This window comes from Harpia harpyja, chromosome 5 (assembly GCF_026419915.1).
Source record: "Harpia harpyja isolate bHarHar1 chromosome 5, bHarHar1 primary haplotype, whole genome shotgun sequence".
In the NCBI taxonomy this organism is placed as follows: Eukaryota; Metazoa; Chordata; class Aves; order Accipitriformes; family Accipitridae; genus Harpia; species Harpia harpyja.
The window spans coordinates 41496650-41513214 of record NC_068944.1 but is presented as its reverse complement, the minus strand read 5'-3'; the positions used below and the strand labels follow the sequence as shown (position 1 = coordinate 41513214).

The 16565-nt window shown below is 37.8% G+C and overlaps 2 protein-coding genes across 11 annotated transcripts in view; one reads left to right on the top strand and one right to left on the bottom strand.

The window, feature by feature from the left end:
- Positions 1–2403, top strand: part of ARFGEF1 (ADP ribosylation factor guanine nucleotide exchange factor 1) — a 103412-nt gene extending 101009 nt beyond the window's left edge. The window contains exons 38-39 of the mRNA XM_052786783.1: positions 92–209; positions 953–2403. Of these exons, the coding sequence (XP_052642743.1) occupies positions 92–209; positions 953–1117 (283 nt within the window). The 3' untranslated portion in view covers positions 1118–2403. The remainder of the gene's footprint in view (positions 1–91; positions 210–952) is intronic.
- A 2682-nt stretch (positions 2404–5085) lies between these two features.
- The window catches only part of CSPP1 (centrosome and spindle pole associated protein 1), a 67306-nt gene continuing 55826 nt past the window's right edge, over positions 5086–16565 (bottom strand). For all 10 annotated transcript variants that reach the window (XM_052786794.1, XM_052786795.1, XM_052786788.1 and 7 more), the window contains 5 exons: positions 16203–16243; positions 14846–14909; positions 10719–10828; positions 10394–10544; positions 5086–5956 (listed from right to left, as the gene is read on the bottom strand). In XM_052786794.1, the coding sequence (XP_052642754.1) occupies positions 5730–5956; positions 10394–10544; positions 10719–10828; positions 14846–14909; positions 16203–16243 (593 nt within the window). In that variant the 3' untranslated portion in view covers positions 5086–5729. The remainder of the gene's footprint in view (positions 5957–10393; positions 10545–10718; positions 10829–14845; positions 14910–16202; positions 16244–16565) is intronic.

Below are 16565 nucleotides of genomic sequence, written 5' to 3'. Positions count from 1 at the left end.
TGCTGGTATAGTTGCAAAGTCAAAGCTCCCTCTTTGCAGTAAAGCTCAAAATAAAATGTTAGTTATTAGGTTTTGTGTCTTTTCTCTCTAGTGTCTGCAGTGAGGCTCTGAGTTACTTCCTCACTCTTACTTCAGAAAGTCATCGGGAAGCCTGGACTAATCTATTACTCTTATTTTTGACTAAAGTCCTGAAGATAAGTGATGAAAGGGTAAGTAACTGTTTGCAATGGTATTTAAGACAACATCTACAGGTAAGAAGTAGTTCCAGACCAGTTCTTCACGCAGTTATATACTTGACTTGCAAAGCTCCTACTGTGCTGTAGACGCTCTTTGTTGAGGGAATATACATTGAAACTGCACTTGACAGATACAGACAGTAGTAATGCAGAGTGAGGGTGCAGTGAGTGATAAAATAAAATGTGTCTGAGAAAATCTAAAAGGTGCTAAAATCCTTCAGAAGTGTGTGGCAAGTTGCTTTTACCCCTCTCCTGCTGAGGAAAAGGATTAGCGGCTGATTATTTTATTTAAAGAAATAACTCCTGTTTATTCTTCCAGTGCTACATGTACATCACCTTGACCTTCTCCAAAGCAATTCTGCAGTACATAAATCCATATTTAGATGTCCCTCTATTTCTAACAAACCTTGGCTGAAGTAATAAGTTGAAAGGGGCCAACTACAACAAAAAACTTAACTGATAATAGAAAAATTCTTCCTCTTGAAGAATAAGCATTAGCAAGGAGTTGTATGTAGTTAGTGAGCATCTGTCAGAGTACATCACAGCTGTCTTAGCCTTATTCTAGCACTGCTAGCTTCAGTTATAAAGATGTTTCTGCTGTCACTTTGTGGGTTTTTCACCTCGACTTGGGAGACTATTTAAAATTCTTCACTTGCAACACACTTTCTGAGGTGTATTGATGCATAATAGAATAATTTCTTCTGTTTTCTCCTCAGTTCAAGGCTCATGCCTCATTCTACTATCCTCTGTTGTGTGAAATTATGCAGTTTGACCTTATTCCTGAACTTAGAGCCGTTCTACGAAGGTTTTTCCTGCGGATTGGTGTGGTTTTCCAAATATCCCAACCACCAGAACAAGAGTCTGGAATAAGCAAGCAGTAACAGATAGTGACTGACTGAGTATTGCTCCGTTTAAAAGTTTATATTCCTCAGCTAAATAAAAGGACCAGGTAGCTGAGCCATTCTGTCTGGATATCCATAAAAATGGTTTCTCTGTATGGCAATGTGTATCCAAGGGTTAACGGTACTGATGCTTACAACTGTAATTAAGGCTTGCAACACTCCAGTCCCTTTATTTCCTGATGGATTATCTCTATCGGTTTCTCCTACCTGGCTCATGCTGAGCACCGAGCCAGTTTTTAGCACAGTCCTCGTGTCAGCATGGGCTGCAATATCCTTTACTGTCCTAGACAGCAGTATAGCAACAGATGTTTATGGCGGGTGTGAAAGTAAAATGTACCCAAAGAACTATGTATGTAAAGGTTTGAGCTTCTGCAAGAAGTACAACTCAGGAGAGCTGTATTTTGAAGGATAAAATGTTTATAGTGAAAAGAAAATGGAGATTATTGTTCATGGTAAAAGATATTTAGCAACTATGTCTGATATTCTAAGATTTTTGCACACTCAGGCTGTCTGAGACATTGGTAATCATCCTTCTGTGAAAAATGTACAGAGATGCAGGTCTGTAATATAAACTCTTTAACACTATACAGTTCTTCCTGAATTGTTTTATTTCTGTATTATTGATTTGCTGAAAACCCGTGACACTTCATTGTTTACCAAATGCACTAGAAGTTTGGGTTTATTTTTGGGGGTTGTGATTTCTTTTTTTTTTCTTTTTTTTTTTTCTCTCCTTTTTTTTGGTTTTGTTGTAGCCCAGAAGTTAGTGTTGCTGGCTTTTGTCAAGAACAGAGGTAGAAATATCATGACTGACATAACTACCTGTAATATACTTGTTTTAGGGCTTTTAAATATAACGAGCCATTGAAATGATGATCCTTCAAGGACTGGAACTTGAATCACTGCAAACAAGTCTAGGTTGTGTCTGCTGTCAGATGTTTTTTGTTTGATGTAGATTTCACTCTTATGTACAGAATTTAATGTTGAATATATTCAAGTAACAAATCTGGCATGGTTTGGGGATGGTTAAATTTATTGGAAATGTATTCATACTGTGAATTGTGCTCTGATGGTTAAAAGAAGATTGTCAAGCATTCTGTATTACAATGGATGTAGAAATTTTTTTCAGATGGACAAAATGTATATGGTACAGATATGTAAAGTTTTCTATGTAAAAAAAATTCTGTACAACTTTCTGTACAATATTTGGTTCTCATCTGGCATATTCTAATCAGGTTATAGGTCAATAAAGTTTTTGAACTCTTTCATCAGTGCAATCAAAACCAGTCTAATCCACAGCTACTTGTTTTACAGTTTCCTTTGCCTCTCATGCTCTCGTTTCAAAGGAACAAACTCTAGCCCTCCAGGGGCAGAAAGGTGGGTGTTCTTTGGTTGACTAGGATGTGTCTTCTCACTGTTAGGCAAATACAGGGTGAAAAAGAATGGTAAGTTAAAAAAACAAACAAACAAACAAAAAAACCCCACACACAACAAAAAAGGAAGATTAAAAGTGCTTGTTAGGTGGACTAGTCAAATGAACCCTGTAGTGCTGCATGGATAGAAACTCAAATACTGCGTTTTGCTTTCTGGGGATTAAAATATTAATATGAAACAGACTATGGAATAAGGGTGGATGGGAGGGAAAGGCTGGGATTACAGTTCATCTGACTGCTGACTCGGAATACAGCAGCCAGCTAAGCCTTGTCAGCGTCTTTGATTTTGTAAGTAAAAGCGAGATCGGATTGTTCTCCAGTGTGTTCTCACAAAACACATGACTAGCAAAGGAGAAGCATGAAGGCTGAGAAAGTGGATGAGGAGCCTAATCTCACAGGGGAATGAGCCTGTGGCCATTGGCAGCAGGCTCCAAAAATAAGCGTAAGCAGTTCAATGAGATAGCTATGGAAAAAACAGTGAAGGGAATTAAAAGGCATGACCTGTGACTAGGAGTTTTCTGATAACGTTAATTGGGGTGGAGCAAAACCAAATTGCATTTATCAAAGTCAGAAGGGGGAGAAATGAGGTTAATTTAATTAATTGTAATTGTACAGCCTTTCTTCTTGGGCTGTATTTTATTTTTTCAGTTTGTTATGTTTAAATTGTAAACAACTGTACTAGGCCAGACCTGAGGTCAGTCTTGTCTGTTTTGACAGTGATCAGTAATAATTCTTGGAGTAAGTATAGTGTGTCCCATTCCTAGTGATGTCATACTCTCCCCCATGCCTGTGACAAATGGTATTCTTGGTACTGTTGTCAAGGTGTTCCTGACACTGTTGCCTGGAGCACTGTTTTAACAGCTGTTTATGTATTTGTTATCCATGTGTCTGCCTAATTCTGTTTTAAATGTCTGTGTAGTTTGGGTGGTTGGGGTTTTTTTGTTTTAAACCTTACTGCTTGTTCTGTTGTATACTCCTGTTCAGTAATGATTTTTTTTTTTACAGCATGACCTTCTCATGCCTTACCTTATTTACTGCTTATGTGGAAAAGGCCTAATAGCTGTTTAGTCTTGGCTCATTGGAAACTGAACTCCTGTATCATCGTTACTCTTTTCTGTACCTCTCTTTAGTTCTTGTAACGCCAGAACTGCACTAGCTGTATTCTGGGTATTATGTTCAACTTGCAGTTCTTTTTTTAATTTAAAAAAAAATTTAAAAAAACTGAGGGAAAGCAGGCAGAAACACCCTGCCTACAACTGAACTTTGGATGTGCAGAGAAAGCTGAAGGAAAGATCTGAAGGACCAAGAGTATCCTGAATAGCAGCCTGGATGCCAAAGGGAGGGTAGCTGTAAGGTAGAGTGTAATTCACTGTGCTAAATGCTGTTGAGCAGTGAGGTTAAAATAAGTTCAGTGGTTTCAGGTCAGTGCAGAGGTGAATGAAGCAACGTAAAGGGGGAGCTGTGCCATGTCCGGGACTTGAACTGGAGGAAATGAGTGCCAGTCTCTGATGGTCAGTGACATTTACAAAAATTCTTGCAGTTAAACGAAGCTGGCTTTTTAGGATAACACTTAACTTTATGCTTCTGTGAGGGAGTGAAACTTTGGTTAAAGTTCAGGCAATAAAGAAAAACTAGTTTATGTAGCCCACTAGATGAAGGAGAAAAGACAAGTTCTCTGTCTAGCTGGGGGTTAGTACAGTGATGGATCACAAAGTTCAACTTGTGAAGCAGCTGAAAAGAGTCACAAGGCATCAAAAACAAGGGACAGGCTGGCAGGTGACAGATGGAAGAGAAGTATGAAATACCAAAGGTGGGCTTCAGCGTGAGAGGCTCAGTGGCAGGGTGGTAACTGTGTTATAAAACACTTTCACCTTAGCTGCTTAAAAGTACTTTGGGATTCCTGCCTCTGGGCAATTCAGAATCAATCAGCCATGATTGATAACACATGCTGTGCCTAGGTCCTGGATTACACTAAGATCCCTGCATTACTTAACTGGCCAGTGCTGTCATACCCAAAGTGATGAACATGATAAGCCTTTTAGCTGATGAGCCAGAAACTCATGGTAAGAATTAGCCTGAATGGGCACTTCCTCTCTGCAAAGAAACATGCTAAAGCCCTGACAAAGCCAAGCACAACACAATGTTGAAGTACATCTCTCGGCAAGCATCTCATGCCTGCCAGAACCGCCCTGGCCTTCAAGCAGGTAGATGGAAGCTTTAAGGCAGCAGCAGTTGAGTAAAAATAAATTTTTACAAATTGTTTTGGTTTCACCATTTGTTTTTTTTTGGTTTTCCCTGCTGGTCAAGCTTTGGCCTCTGGGTGGGAATTCCTAACCAAGAGGAAAATCACAGCCTTACCCTTGCTTCACCTTGGTGTTTCAGTTCACTGAACTAAAGCAACTTTACTCAGCAACTTTTCCATGTGTTTTTCCTGCTTCTTTGAAGACAGCTTTAAGGTTCGTTTGTTCATGAGTAAACATAAGCTGAAGCAAATGATAAATTAAAACTGAAGTCTGCTTTTACATTTTAGTAACAAAATAATTTATTAACTCTTAAATCAGAACCATAAATTAAACATATGCAACAATAGCTGTATTTCCAGCACATAACAGGTTAGGGAACCTAAGGTACATTGCTAATAGTCAGTTTTCCATGAAACTGTTCGCTGAGCCTTCATGCAGGACAGCACTCATGACTGTATGAAAAGCAAGCGCCCTTCTCCAAGTTAGTTACTCTTTTGGTAAAAGCTTAAAATGCACCTCTGCTGTTGGGTTACTCCATTTCCAGACAGCGTTGGAGTTTGGCTATAAACAAAGCTAAAAATTAACTTTGATTTAATATCAAATTCACACACACACACACACACACTGTTTCTGTGGTAGCTCCAGCTCTGAGGCTGAAACTTAACTTGTATAAAAAGTGCAAAACCCACCAAGCTATTCCTCCACTTCCCATGTTATGTAATACAAACCATCCCCGCTCTACATCTCCATTACACTGCAGCTTCTGTTACTTTATTATTGCTATTTTAAACTACCCATACGGCTCCACACTACATACATGGACGAGAACAATCCCTACAAGAGACCCTGGAAAGTGCAGTTGTGCTGAACAGTCCCTCCTCTGCTGCAAGGCACAGCCGGTTCGCAGCAGGGCTGGAGTCAGCCATGCGCAGTTGAGAGGCCGTGCCAGCTCAGCGGTAGCGTGTTGTCCGGCGAAAGCTTTGCTGGGCTTGACTGTTCAGCCATGAATCGTTGGAGCGTCTCTGAAGTTCCTGGTCGCAGCCAGGGCTCTGTTGCAACTGTGTCAACAGAACTGGGCCGTCTGCCAGCGTGAGGTGGAGTGTGCTTCAAAAGGTCATCCACTTCTCCTAAGGAAACGTTATCACCTGAGAGCAAAGGAGAGCAACATACACCTGTCGCAGGGGACAAAAGCTTATCGCATTTTGTTATATTGAACAGGCTTATTTGTCTGCAATAAATGCATAAATAATGCTTTTAAATTACATTTGTTTCTACTTAACACACATTTTTGATGTTCTGGGGAACCAGGCCCATCTAGAGTCAACAGCTAAAGACTCCCAAGTCTTTGATGTCTAATGCCAACAGCTCCTCCCACTGCCAGATCAACAAGGGGGAGATACAGGCAAACTTGGGTGGACACCGTAGAATGTTCTTGCTTTTTCCAAAGCCTCCTATTATAGGGAGATGGCAAATCTGGCAGTCCATATATGCATAGAAAAATGCATATAAAAATAAGGTCATTAAAATTACAGTGTTACAGCTAAACACTTTCATAGATGGTGTCTTAGGAGAGAACTCGGGAAGAATTATTTTAACACTGCAAATGCAAGCAAGTCTGGACATCACAGTCCAGCATAGTTAATAACGTTAATGCAATGTTCTGAAACACATACTGGGTAAGTTGTCATCTTCTAGCTACAAAACAAACCACACAAAAAAAAAAAAACCAACCCCAAACACCAAAATGGCCTTGCCTTTGAACTTGGGGTTGTTATCATTCTGAACTCTACTATTACTTGTTTCAATTCAGTCAGTAATCATACTTACCTAATACCTTAAACAGACAGTTTTCATGTGGATTATCAAATAACATTAAGGTTTTATTATATATATAAACATAAAATGATATAAATTTATCATTTCTCTGTGCTGTTCATTTTTTTGATTCACAACATTTAATTTTTACATATATAAACAAAAAAATAATGCAAAACACCCCACACCTATAACAACTGAAAATTGCAATGCTTTCCTTTTTAAAGCTGAGTCATGTAAATGAGGAGGTTCTGGTTTGGGGGGAGGGGCTTTAAACTGGGCAGAAAAATGTCTAGTCTAGTGGAAGGGGGGTTGGAACTACATCTTTAAGGTTCCTTCCAACCCCAACCATTCTATGATTGAATACTCTGGATTAGGAAAAAAACACAAAATTTTTGCAGAAACATGCTCATTCAAATAAAACATAACAGAATTGTATGTTCTTTAGTGATTAAGTATTTCACTTAAGCAGTTCATAAGTGTCATGTAACGTAAGTATTTGGATGATTTTTCCAAACTTCACATTTTTATTCTGGAAAAAAATGATGACTTTCTAAAATTTGATTTTAAACCAAAGCTTCTCTGAAGCTTCTCATTAAAACTTGAAAGTTGATGATCTAAGCATGGGTGTGAGAACCCAAGTCCTGCAGAAGCAGCAGCCAGGTGTGTAGACGTGAAGGAAAGGACAGAAACTGCACAATCCCATATACATTGGGAGCGAAGGCTCAGTTTTCCTCTTGGTGCTTAAGGTGGGATGCAGGTTCTAAAACAAGATGCCGAATACTTTTTGTTCAGAAAGAACTTGGCAGTGAATCCACTAGTTCTGTCACATCATACAGATGGTGATCTGATCATCCTCTAAGCCTTCTCAGTCTGGTTAAAACAGAACTTCTCTGTAACATTCGAAGTGTAAACAGACCTCCCTCTCTCTAGGGCCTGTCATTGCCTTTGCTCGATGCTGGGTTTAAAGCTGGCAGACTGAACCCCTTTGTCTCCTAAATCCTGGGTCTGATGAAGTCTCCTGTGGGTTGGAACCCACAGTTTTTACATACATAAGTTATGGTGGGGTTAATAAAAGTACACGGCAGGAAAAATAATACCTAAAGAAAATTAATTTTCTCTTTGCTACTTTTTTAAGAGATGATATTTAGAAACAATAAAAATAAGGTAATGTGTTTGTTCAGAGACAAACAAACTGGACTTTCAGGCCTGAAGGCTGCATTTCCCTGAGTTTAACTATTACTGCCTTCAAAGACAAAGCCATTAGATCTTCCAGTAGTCAGAGGTAAGAACAACTGTTTTGTCAGAGATAAGCTCGTAGTCCACATCACTATATCAGACTCATTTGGTGCTGCTTTTAGAAAGCACAACAGATCAGCTACAGTACAAAACTTGCTTCATCACAAATTTTAACAGTTTGTATATTCCATTAAAAAATTGTTCTTAATTGGGCCACATACAAAGATTTCCTTTGGAGTTGCCACTTCTTAATTCACAGTTTGTATCTGGGGGCTGGGGATAAGTAGACCTCTTTCCTTCACATGAAATACTGATTCAGAAATTGAGTGGTGTCTGGAGTCCCACTAAAAACTGACTGCAGCCCATCCTGCCCCTAGACGAGAACAAACTCTTTCAGTGCCCTGGAGTAGATATTGGTATTTGTCTTCTGTCAGCCTGCACTTAACAGGAATCAGTGCTGCTGCCCGCTGTAGATTAGATAGATAATCACAGGGTCCAGCATTCCTTTACTTAAAGGCACAGAGGAATGCCTAAAAAGTCTCAGGCAATTTAGGCAACTTCTCTTACATGAGCAGGGTCTCAGCCACACATCTAGCGTGCTCAAAGCTGTAAGAATTCTCTCTTCTGTATCTGAGTCTGCTCTTGTTTAGGCAGTTAGGAACATGCATACATTGCCTGCTGGAGAAAGCTGCTGGCTTGCAGAGACTTCATCGCCCGAAGTACTCGCCGAGTCTACACTGATGGGAATGGGTTTTTTGGGTGGGTGAAAACAGAGGAGACCTGGCTCCAATATGTACTAATTTTCCAATTAAGAAAACAAGTCGAGGGAGGCTTTAGGGTTCCCACATCAGTCCCATAAAGGAAAGTGAACGGCTGTGAACAGAGCCTCCTTACTGTGCCAACAGGATCAGCTCTTAAAATCTATCAAAGCCTGTAAATTGCCATCTCCTGGTCTTTTAAAGGGAAGATAACCAGTTAGAGTTCCTTAGTTAAATATGTGACAGAGTTGTTTTCTCACAGCAGTGTCTCTGAGGGTGGAGGAGAAATAACAGTCCTAGCTGTTAGGAAAGCAAGAGGATGCCACAAGGGTTCTATCAAACTGCTAGAGAAAAGGAATAAAACCACTTGGCCTGACTCTTTTTTTTTTTTTTGTAATGTCACTGAGTATGAGGAGGCAACAGGAACGCAGGCAGCGGTACAGCCCTAACAACCACAGCTGAGCAAAAGGATCTCCTTACATTTCCAAGAGGCACATATGCTGAGTGATGGTCCCCATGTGTTCCAAAGAACAAGCTACACACATACGTATATATATATACACACATGCACACACACAGAAGTTATATATATATCTAAAGGTTGAAGTTCTGGAGACCATGGCAACAGAACAGAAGGCAAACAAAATAAAAAGTGTAGTTCACACAATATGAGGTGAAATTATAAAAGAGGTGGGATGGAACAAGGGCAGAGAAGTAAAAGAAGTTCAAATAGCAAAAATGTTTGGGTGGAGTAAAATTAGTACAGCATTTGTTTATATTATAGCAGAAATGAATATGAATGGGCTTGGGCGTTTTTTTAGTGACTTAAAAATCACAGCGAGATGGTTAAAGCAAACAAAAAAAAGATGAAGTGCTTGTAAGAGTACCCATAGCAACAGAATCAGAAAAACTGTCAGCATCTACTCTCATTAAGTTTATAAAAAGGATACTGATACTGCAATTGCCTAGACAGCATAGCAACCACCTCCTAAAAAAAGGGTGATTTCAGACTCATATGAAAGAATCATTAGCACAAAGAGTATCAACTGGGTCATAATCTGTGTGAGAAATTAAAGGCCATTAATGGTTGCCACAGTTGGTACCTTGTACACAAAGTGGATCTACATCAGGCAGGCAGCCTATGGAGAAGCTCCAAGATAACTCCCAGAGTTTGATGTATTATATGGTCACAAGACATACATAATAAATTCAAGTGCATGTATAGTGAAAGAGGTATCAATATCAACCTCAAATACTGAATGATCATTTATGTGAACAATAGAAAATCCAAATTAACTAGAAATAGAAGTACTTCTTCATACACAATTTTTTGGCATATCTTCATGCTGGTTGGACCACAGACATCTGATTCCCAGGAATGCCAATAAACTTACACAGGCACACCATCAACATTAATCAGTCAGGAGTTTCATATCTATCCACTAACAATTCAGCTATGGATATCTACATCTTACTGCTAGCCATGACACACTGCAATATTAAAAGGAGTACGGACGGGACAAGTATGAGTGACTGATCAGACAGGAATTAGAGCATCTTTTCCCTATTACCCTCCTCTAAACTTACTCTAAAAAGCTGTGTTGAAGTTTGCTGGGGAAACCCTTGCACCAGCTACAGAGGTCTATTCATAATTCCTACGTTTGAGCCAGCTGCTCACTGTTCAACTACAGGCAGTCTATTAATATTTGTTCCTTTAATTACTGTAATTACTTCGTATTCACTGCATCATCTCTACTACACAGAGCATACCTAAGTAAGCAGATTTCTGCTGGAGCTCGGTCAGTCTGTGCAATCGTTCTTCATTCTTGCCTTTCAACTGATCAACATCGAGGCTGAAGCTTGAGTGCAAAGAAAAGCTGTCAGGCTGCAGCAACAGCGGATGGCCTGGTGGAACATCCTCCTGTAGAAAATCCAAAAATGCACAAATCCTTCAGTTAAATAGCATCCTTTTTAAAAGGGCAAACATACACCCTCAGTATCCATATCATCTAGCAACTAAGGGACCATAGGAACTGTCTGACGTTAGATCCGTGGTCCACTTTCATATTTAAGCCAATCCAGTTATCATACATACAGCACACTCCAAAGCTTTCTGCTTTATTCGTCTCTTCTCCCTTGCAGAAGGTGGATGCTGAGGTGATGAATTAACTTCTCCCAAGGCAGGAAACGTTTCCCCATTAGCACCTGGAAAAACAGGTGAAAAAATTTTCAAAGAAATCAAAATACTAGACAGTGTTCAAACCTGTTTATGTTTTGAAATAAGCCAATATATTGTACTTGATTTAATCACAGGAATTAAAGGAATGTATTCATTAGGACATCTTGCATGAAGCCAGTGATAATCCAGACGCAGAGCAAGGTACCACAACAGCAGCAAGGGATGAACTTCAAGCAAAGGCAAGGAATATCTTGAGATATATATTGAGAACTCTCTTAGGTAGAGGATAAGGCATTTCACATCCTGCAAATCCACCACCTACCTTACTTCGCCATATCTTGTTTATACCTAGACCTTTAAAGAAAATGAATACTCTAATGACTATAGTATCTCTGCTTGAAAGAGAGAACACTAAGCAAGTTAGAGGCATAAAAAGATACAATCATGTAATAAATTATGTATGAAAATATGTTACATGGAATATATAATAACCTTACATGGAACGATAATGTTACATGGAATATGATAACATAATCAATGCCTTAATCACATATCCTTAGTCATATCTTAGCCTTTTCATGTAATAAAGTGTTAGAATCTGTTCATACAAAAATAACTAACTAAATAAATTTTTGATCATATGTCTATTGCATTACAGTGGGGGGAGTTTAATCTATTTTTATAATATAAATGAACCCTAAGGTGAGGTCTCTTCTTCACACTTGTTTTGTCTATTTCCCCTTCCTTTGCTGATTTTGGAAACCGCTTCACATACAAACTGTTTCAAACAGTACATTTTTTCTATCCAGCACCAGTAACCATGGCTTGGGGGCTGTTTTATGGTTTTGCTGCTGCTTGGTGCGGACAGGGGGATCTGTTTTCTAGTTCAGTCCCTCTAGTACCTCCAAGAACAGAGCAAAGAAAGGACTCTGCTTAAGACGACCAGTACAGAATCTATTACCACCAATTACTCTTTGTGACAATGAAGTCACCTTTTGGAAAGGCTCTTAGTCTAGTCTGACATGTTAAATTTCAAAAAAAAAAAAAAAAAAAAAGTGTGTAAATATGTATATACACACACACAAACACAAAGTACTGAACAATTCTGCAGCATTTGTCTGAAATTACATACTGTGACATTAAAATTAAACCATAACTGTGGAAAGAATGGGTTTTTCATTTCCTAGCAATTTGAAAATAAATTTTAATGAAATATTTTATATCATTCATGAGTTTCAAAGATCTTCAAATGAAAATTTTAAAGTAACAATTAAACAATTATTTTGGTTGAAAATTGAAATACCTAGGTTTGAAAAATAAATTTGATTGATAACAAGGAAGTTCAGAGAAACAGACAGATGTTTTTAAAAATTCTTTCATATTACCAGTTGGTTTTTCCCTAGAAATAAAAATTTTATTCCCCTCTCCTCTTTTCTCTCCCCCAGTTTCACCAAAAGTACTCATGCTTTCATCACAAATGTTTCAAGTAAAAAAATCAAAGCATAATTTTGAAATGGTATCTGGCTAACAATCCACTTACCAGAATTCTAGTTACAAGATCAGTTGAACTTCATTATATTCAAAATAGTGCTATTACTCAGAATACAAAAAACCATTTAATCATGTGAATTTATCACCACAGAAACAAAGTACAAGCTAAAGAACAATTTATTTGTACCTTTAGTGTTTCATCAGTGTAAGATGCTACCTGTTCCTTTAAGCATCTATCATTCAGATACTGCTACGCAGACGTGCTTTCAAATCACTACATTAACACTAATGAATTGTAGGGTTTCAAATGAGGTGAAAAAAGGGAAAAATAAATTGATAAACCTCTTTATTCCTAAATGCCTCAAATTTCTGAGCCCTAGGAGATAAAGACAAATTCATTTGTAATGCTGACATCTATTACAAAATAGAGTTAGATTTTAAACCCATGTCAAAAAAACCCTCAAAACAGGAGGGCAATGTTATGCTCTTCTTAGGAAATAAAAAACATTGTTAAAATACACCACAAGGATTTCACAGAAGACCCTCAGACAATGTAAGCAGCAAAATTCACAGAGAAGGCAGCCCACAGATAATGAGAGTTATTTTTCATTTCAGGGGTGGAAGTCACCAGATTCATATTCAGAATTTTAATAGCTATTTGTAAAGCCCAAGTAATGCAAAGGGTAACAAAGTTTTAGTTAGTGCCTACACCTCAGTACTGGGGAACATGCTTTTCACCACAGTCATAAAAGATCTGGGGAAAAAAAAAAGAAAAAGAAAAAAGGGGGGGATGAATATTATCATAAGTTAAGTCCATCACCTCACTAAGCTGCAAGAATCAGCTGGATGGGGAGAAGAAGGAAATAGGAGCGAGGACTATAAATATCATGAACTTTGTGAAAGTGGTGAATAAAACCAAGGAGCACCCCATTACACAGGTGGCAGATCCAGAGCAGATGAAAGGAGATAGTTCACGGAAGGCACAGTGTGGAAATTTATCCACACAATACTGCTGATGGTAAACAATTAGAGGGATTAAAAAATGCTGATTCCGATTCATGAAAGACAGCCTACTGAAGACCCAGCTTAGCAAGACTTACTAAATGCAAACACACAGCATTTGACTCGGGAAGCCTCTGAGCTACAAGTCACTGGAGGCTGGAAGAGTACTCTGCAGCGTTGCTGCATGTCTGCCCTCTGCCTTATATTCTTCCCCACGCGCCTGTTCCGGCTACTGTTAGGATATTTGGCCAGATTCTAGACTGATGGACTCTCCTGAAGCATCCTTTCATCATTTGGGCTGTAATTAAGAAAGAGTATTTCCTAACCTGAAGAAGAATGTATTGCAGACTACAGAGAATATCAAATACATTGCACAAGCCTGAAAGCCCCAACTTGTGCCCTTCCCAATGCCAGGTTCTATCCTGTACTCCAGGACTTGCATGTTAACAGAATAAGCTTGAATACATTTCAAATTAAGAATTCTGCTTTTAACCAAAGCCAGAGATAACAATCATCAGTGCAGAGAAACATAACTAGTTTCATTAAAAAACACTTACAGGAATCTACTGCATCTCCCCTACAGCAAAGAATAAAACCTTTAAGATGATTCCCCATAGATGATTGAAGAGAATTTCAACGTACTGTAATGCTTACTAATGGAAAATAACGCAGAGAGGCCTGAGCTAGTTGGGTTTTTTGAAGAGGAGAAAATAAGTTCTAGCCTTATTATTTCTAGTGACTAGAAACAAAACACATCTGAAATAGGACTTTTACATACATGCATATAGAGGTTGAATAAAGAGACACAGGACAATGTGACACATAGTCCTCTATACAAAAAATCTTAAGAAAACTAAAAATCATCTATTTCAGATGATTAGGAAGTGACAATGTTTACAAGTATGATGTTGCAACTTATGTGAAATTAAGTAATGTGTGAACAGTAGAAAAGTGAGTAATTTAGCATGGATCACTAATTTTTACTCATATAATCATATTTAAAATCAAGCATGCTTGTAAAACAAAGAATAAAAAATGAAAAGAATCACTGGCTGCCTAACACTTCTATATTTCACTATGGACAGCTCGTAATTGTAAGCTGTGATTGCTAATAAATTATTTTATTTGCTGCAAAACAATAGAAGAGTATTGCATATTCTACCATTGTAACACATTTGCTGAACAAATATTAGCTTTTCCTTATCCAAAGCTGGGAAGATGTCAAAAAAAGCTTCTTGACAAGGCCAACATTCCAGTCAGAGCACAATGGGCACAGAAAGATGCTTTCTCATGAAAAGATATGAAGTGGTATAAGGCAAGTGAGCAGCAGCATTAATTTTAGGTGTGACCTACACAAATTCATTGCAGTACAATTCCATAAAGATCTGCATTTTAATTTGGAGGCATAATTTTCTAATACTTTAAAACAATCACCATAGCTACACCCACTGCAAATTTTAAAACAGTAATAATCATTTTAGAGACACATCATTAGATTAAATGACATGTTTGTACACTCATAACATGGTTAAGGGGAGGTGTAAACTCACCGATAAAAGCGCTATCCGATTCCAACAGTGAGTTTTTCAAGAGTTCATTAGATTCATTCCTGAACTACAAAAGTGAAACAGAAGATGTGCAAATTCAGATGCCTCAATATCTTTCTGGGGCCAAATTATAATTAGTGTAAATTAATTGCCAAACTTCTGCAAAGCAAACAGCACCTCTACAGTGTTCTGTACTGTTTCTTACTTTGTGGCTATAAAAAACCTATATATTTTTAAATAACTCACATTCTCTTTAAGCATTATGGTTTTTTTACTTTTCTGTAGTAATCCCATTTGCTGAAATTGCCTACACGTGGCAACTGTTGTGGTGATTTTTGTAACACAGACATTTCCATCAAGAAGTATATCCTCGTCACTCTGCTTGAGTTTCAGAACAGTCAGCGCTAGAAGTGAGCTTTGCACCTAAGGTTTGTATGAAGTATTGATCAAAGAATGATTCCTTGCGTTTGACTTACCCCACCACATACAATCTTTGATATTAAAGCGTTAAAATAACAAATTTCTTCATAGTAATAACAAGCACTAAGAGTCATACTTGTAGTTCACTGCATAGTTGCAACCATTTGTTACAGAAGTTCTACTATGGAATCATTTATGTTGAAAACCACTCTGAAATCAAAGCAGTAGAAACTATCAGAGGAAACAGAACAAGAGAAAACAAATTTTTGACTGTAAAGCATTGGTCTGAAGAAGAATTTCAGGCAATAAATTACAACTATAAAATGCGCTACAGTGATTTTTTTCTTTAAATAAAAAACGTTTCATTTCTACATGTAATTCCTTGAGGCTAATGGCTTTGCTCTTGCATGGTCTTCCATTTTGTATGGTTTCACATTCCCACGAGACACAATTGAACTCTGTTATTCTGTAATTTGGGTTAGTGCAGAATTCCAATTTGATAGCACTTTATTTCGCTCTTTTCACCAAGTCAGAAAATAAATGTCTCATTTGAGACAACGGATCTAATTATTGATTGCCACGTGCATCACTTAAGCCACCTGAATTCAGAGCAACTGCTTCTGGCTTGGCTTTTTCTACTAATTCCCACCCCCAGCAGCAATCTAACATCATATGACTATAAAATAAGTACCAACAAATATAAAAAGAAGGGAGTTAAAGAATCAAACCATCTCTGTATACAAAGATAAACAACTTCTGTCAAGTTTAAAGAAACTGTTACTCATTGTATTGACAAGCAAGAGAAGTAAATAAGCTTGCTGTCTTGTTACTTAAGTGTAATTCCTTTCTCCAAATCTGTGAAAGACACAATATTTCTCACACTTGAAAAAGGTAAAGTAATATAATAAAAAAAAACCCAAAACCCCTGTTTTATTCTTACCAGTCCCATGGTTTGTGGGTTACCGCCAGAAGCAGAATCATCTTGGTCAACAAAAGCCACATAGACAAGGGACAAAACAATAGTATTGACATAAAAACAGTTAATACTAAAACATATTAAAATTTTTATCAGCATATTATTACAAAAATGAAGACTACTATGCATTACTTCTTTAAAATTACACACATTTTAATTAATATTTTTAAAACATTTGAATGCAATGTTTATTCTGCTTTCCTTACATCAATTTAAGTAGAATTTAAACAGAATTTGGTAGTATATTATTTCCAAGAACATTGAGCATGTGCAAGCCCTTCTTAAGGCTGGATTCATCAGTCTCTCCCAAAGAGCAAACATACTTTT